Below are 4,945 nucleotides of genomic sequence, written 5' to 3'. Positions count from 1 at the left end.
CTCAACAGGACTTCCTGGATAAATAATGGTTAAATCAAATAAGAGGTGAGAGCTTTGTCAGTTCCAAACCCAGATCTGACTGGAAACATCAAGATAATGGACAATAAAGTCTTCTTSTTGTTCTTCAGCTGGGCCTGTACCGCGTGGCGCAGCACRACGAGGAGGATGAGGTGAGGAAGAAGGTGATTGAAAACACATCGTCAGAGTGGAGATCTAAGAAGTTCTGCTGTTTCCCTCTCTGGTCCCTGGTCCTGGCCTTGCTGCTGGCTGCTCTCMTAGTCCTCGTCTTCCTGGTGAGGATCAGAAGGTTGTTAGAGGCTGCTTCCCAAAAGGCTCCCTTTTGCCTTCAAAGTGCACTACCTTGGAGTAAAAGTAGTGCACTATGTAGGGAACAGGGTTCCAACCTGGGATAGACCCATAGTAACAAGGTCCRTTCATGTTCTAGTATCCCATAATATGTTTAGCATAAATGAGGAAGAATTGTAAACAAAGGGACCAGTGAAGCAAGGTGATACAATATGACWACGAGTGAGGGAATCTTTGGCAGCATGAAAATTTCACCAATCAGCGTTAAGATGGAAAAATAACACATTCATTGTGAATTTCAGCAAACTACTCAGTGAACACTGAATACGACGTTGTCCTGACCTCGTGTTCCTGCATCTATAGGTGAAGTATGGCTTCCAGGGGGTTCCAGAAGCACCAGAGCTGGACGGACTGGGATCAGGAAATGGAACAGGAGAAGGTCAGAGTGAAGGCCAAAGTGGGGCCGGGGTGTTGGAGGGCCTGGCGTTCGCTGTCATGGGGGTCCCTGCAGCAGCAGCTTTACGATTCATCTTCCAGATGGGAAAGAACCTGATCTTCAACCAGGACCTGAAGGTCCGGAAGGCGCTGGACAACGAGAGGGTCAGCGGCCAACTGGGGTTCATGAACGAGGTGAGGGAGGATATAATGGCACCCGATTCCCTACAGAGTGCACTACTTTAGATCAATTGACCAACTTTTGACCAATGAATCAGTTCCTTAACCTGCTTTCTCCAACTTTTTTCTCTCTCTCTCTTACCTCTCTCTTCTCTTCGCCCTCCTTCCTCCCACTCTCTCTCTCTTCCCTTCCACCCTCTCTCTTTATCTCGCCCCCCCCTCTCTGCTCTCTCTCGCTCCCTCTCTCGCTCCTCTCTCTCTCTCTGTCTCTCTCTCTCTGTCTCTCTCTCTCTGTCTCTCTCTCTGTCTCTCTCTGTCTCTCGCTCTCTCGCTCTCTCCCAGGTGGAAGGAGATGTGGCTGTTGTCCAGGTTCATCCAGTTCATGGAGGTGTTTGAGCAGAGGAGGATCCGCGTGGTTCTGGAGATCACTAACCTGGATCGATGTGCTCCTAAGAAGATCGTTGGTGTCCTGGGTGCTACAGTATACTGCTCTCTGATGAGGGTCCCCTTTATCTCTCTGCTGGCAGTCATCCTGAGGTCCTGGTTCAACAGGTACATATTGTGTTATCAGTCAATCCTGAGGTCCTGGTTCAACAGGTACATATGTGTTATCAGTCAACCCTGAGGTCCTGGTTCAACAGGTACATATTCTATTATCAGTCAATCCTGAGGTCCTGGTTCAACAGGTACATATTCTATTATCAGTCAACAGAGGGTCCTGGTTCATCAGGTACATATTGTGTTATCAGTCAATCCTGAGTCCTGGTTCATCAGGTACATTTTGTTTTATCAGTCAACCCTGAGGTCCTGGTTCAACAGGTAGACTAAGAGTCATCAGATTGATTTCTATACATATGAACAACAACTTACAGACAGACTCATACAAACAATGGCCAGACCCGCAGGCTCACACCCCCATCCCAGAACCACACCCCCATCCCTGACCACACACCCCTGTTACGTCTGTTGTTAGAATTAGACCCAGGTGCAGCGTCGTAGGCGTACATTTCGTATTTATTAAAATTAACACCAACAAAAGATGAACAAACGTAATGTTCTGCGACTCTAGTAACTGTGCAAAAACAAGATCCACAAAACTCAGGTGGAAAACAGGCTGCCTAAGTATATTCCCAATCCGAGACAACGATAGACAGCTGCCTCTGATTGGGAACCACACTCGGCCAAAAACAAAGAAACAGAAAACATAGAATGCCCACCCGCACACACTGACCTAACCAAATAGAGAAATAAGGCTCTCTAAGGTCAGGCGTGACACCCATCCCTAGTGCCTGTTATTGTTTGCCACTTGCCTTAAATTGTGCCAATTCATTTTCTATTCACCCATACTATTTCAGTAATAAATCAATAGATGTTTTCATTGTGTTAATGATGGAGGATCATTATTTCCATGTTTTTTTGCATAGTTTTTTCAAGATGATGAGTGAGAGAGAATGGTCCAGCCCGTTGGGTATCTCACTACAACCTATTTACCAAGTCTTAAAATGCCAAGTCTTAAAAGTACATGTCTTTTAATGTCATGTCTTAATGATGCCATGTCTTAAATGTCATGTCTTAAATGTCATGTCTTTAATTGCATGTCTAAATGCCATGCTTTAATGTCATGTTTAAAATGCCATGTCTTAATTGTTCTTAAAATGCCATGTTTATTGCCATGTCTTAAGTCATGTCTTAAAACATGTCTTAATCCTGTCTTAAATGTCATGTGCTTAATGCATGTCTTAAAAGTCATGTCTTAATGCCATGTCTTTGCCATGTTCTTAAAATGTCATGTCTTAAAATGCCATGTCTTAAAATGTCATGTCTTAAAATGTCATGTTTGCTAATGTCATGTCTTAAAATGTCATGTCTTAAAATGTGTCTTAAATGATGTTTAAATTCATGTCTTTAAAATGTCATGTCTTAAATGCATGTCTTACAGTTCATGTCTTAAATCATGTCTTAATGCATGTCTTAAATGTCATGTCTTAAATGCCATGTCTTAATATGCATGTCTTAAAATTCATGTCTTAAAATTGCCATGTCTAAATGCCATGTCTTAAATGCATGTCTTAAATGCATGCTTAAATGCCATGTCTTAAAATGCCATGTCTTAAAATGCATGTCTTCATGTCATGTCATTAAATGCCATGTTAAATGATTCATGTTAAATGCCATGTCTTAAAATGCACTGTCTTAAATGTCCATGCTTAAATGCCATGTCTTAAATGCCATGTCTTAAAATGCCATGTTTTAAATGCCATGTCTTAAAATGCATGTCTTAAAATGCATGTCTTAAAATGCCATGTCTTAAAATGTCATGTCTAATGTGTCTAAAATCGCTGTTCTAAAATGCAAGTTTAAATGCCAAGTCTTAAAATGCCATGTCTTAAGTTGCATGATCTTAAAATGCAGCTTAAAATGCCATGTCTTAAAATGCCATGTCTTAAAATGTCATGTCTTAAAATGCCAAGTCTTAAAATGCCATGTCTTAAAATGTCATGTCTTAAAATATGCCATGTCTTAAAATATGCCATGTCTTAAAATGCCGTGTCTTAAAATGCCATGTCTTAAAATGCCATGTCTTAATATGCCATGTCTTAAAATGCCATGTCTTAAAATGCCAAGTCTTAAAATGCCATGTCTTAAAATATGCAGCCAGATTTCTAAAGTTTGAATCAACAACAGGGGTCACAGAATGAAGCCCTGTGGAAAACGCGTTTTAAATTCCAGGGTTGAGTTCAGTACTAAACAGAAATAAGTATATACAGTGTAGTAGTAAATTATAATAGTAAGAGGGTGTAACTCTGTGTTGTTGTTTGTGTCACACTGCTTTGCTTTATCTTGGCCAGGTCACAGTTGTAAATGAGAACTTGTTCTCAACTAGCCTACCTGGTTAAATAAAGGTTAAATAAAAATATATAAATAAATAAAAAAAGAGCTGAAACGTTGACTATTTAAATGATTTACACTGGAAGAATGTGAATCAATATCGATATGATTAAAATGATTTACAGTGGAAAAACGTGAATAGGGCAAAATAATGTCTTTCATTATGAACTAACACAGTTTGTTTCTCTCCAACAGGTGAACTATGCAGACGGGTGCTTCAGTCAAGAAGACAGAGCCTACGCCTTCTTGAACCGCATCGTGACCCTGGCCTTCACCATACCGCCGCTGTGCCACGCCTCCAAGCACAAGGTCTTCTATATCAAATGGATACATTGTTTCAAATAACTCTGCCTTTGCTGCCATTCATAATCTGTAATGCTTCCAAACTGTGTAAAAAAAAAACAACGATTCTCTCTCCCTCTCTTCCGCTCTGTATTTCTCTCCGTCTCTCTCCCAAGGTGTTCTACAATATCGTTAGCGGCCAATCAGAGATCACGGAAGAAGTCAAGGGTCATGGGTCAAAGGGGATCGAGGCTTAGTGGTAGAGGGGGAGGCAGGAGCCTGGTGGTTTAGAAGGGGGGAGGCAGGTTAGCCTGGTGGTTTAGAGGGGGAAGGCAAGGTTAGCCTGGTGGTTAGAGGGGAGGCAGGTAGCCTGGGTGGTTTAGAGGGGAGGAGCAGGTTATACCTAGTGGTTTAGAGGGGGAAGGCAGGTAGGTCCGTGGTTAGAGGGGGGAGCTAGGTAGACCATGGTGGTTAGAGGGGGGAGGCAGGTAGCCTGTGGTTAGTAGTTGGGGGAGGCAGGTAGCCTGGGTGGTTAGAGGGGGGAGGAGGTAGCCTGGTGGTTAGAGGGGGGAGGCAAGGTTAGATCCTGGTGGTTTAGAGGGGGGAGGCAGTGTAGAACCTGGTCGGTTAGAGGGGGAGGCAGGGTATCCTGGTGGTTAGAGGGGGGGAGGCTAGGTAGCCTGTGGTTAGAGGGGGAGGCAGGTGGCCTGGTGGTTAGAGGGGGAGAGCAGGTTAGTCTGTTGTATAGAGGGGGAGAGGCAGGATAGCTGGTGAGTTAGGAGGGGGAGGCAGGTAGCCGTTTAAGGTTGGGGTCATAGCTGGTTAGGGGGGAGGCAGGTAGCCTTGGTGGTTA

At 43.5% G+C, this 4,945-nt stretch overlaps 1 protein-coding gene and 1 non-coding gene across 2 annotated transcripts; both read left to right on the top strand.

Annotated features, from left to right (window-relative positions):
• Nucleotides 1–128: 128 nt before the first annotated feature.
• On the top strand, nt 129–987 carry LOC139026922 (NTPase KAP family P-loop domain-containing protein 1-like; the record flags this gene model as incomplete). The annotated part of the gene is made up of 2 exons (XM_070442155.1): nt 129–293; nt 670–987. Coding segments are annotated over 2 exons (483 nt in total), but the record flags the coding sequence as incomplete, so codon positions are not given.
• Nucleotides 988–1,263: 276 nt separating this feature from the next.
• On the top strand, nt 1,264–4,343 carry LOC112078845 (uncharacterized). Its single transcript, XR_011478906.1, has 3 exons — nt 1,264–1,473; nt 4,006–4,119; nt 4,269–4,343. It is a non-coding gene; the product is annotated as an uncharacterized protein (transcript).
• Nucleotides 4,344–4,945: the final 602 nt, after the last annotated feature.

The sequence above is a fragment of the Salvelinus sp. IW2-2015 genome, unplaced genomic scaffold, assembly GCF_002910315.2.
Source record: "Salvelinus sp. IW2-2015 unplaced genomic scaffold, ASM291031v2 Un_scaffold6375, whole genome shotgun sequence".
NCBI lineage: Eukaryota > Metazoa > Chordata > Actinopteri > Salmoniformes > Salmonidae > Salvelinus > Salvelinus sp. IW2-2015.
The sequence above is the reverse complement of the archived record's forward strand: the minus strand, read 5'-3'. Positions and strand labels throughout refer to the sequence as shown.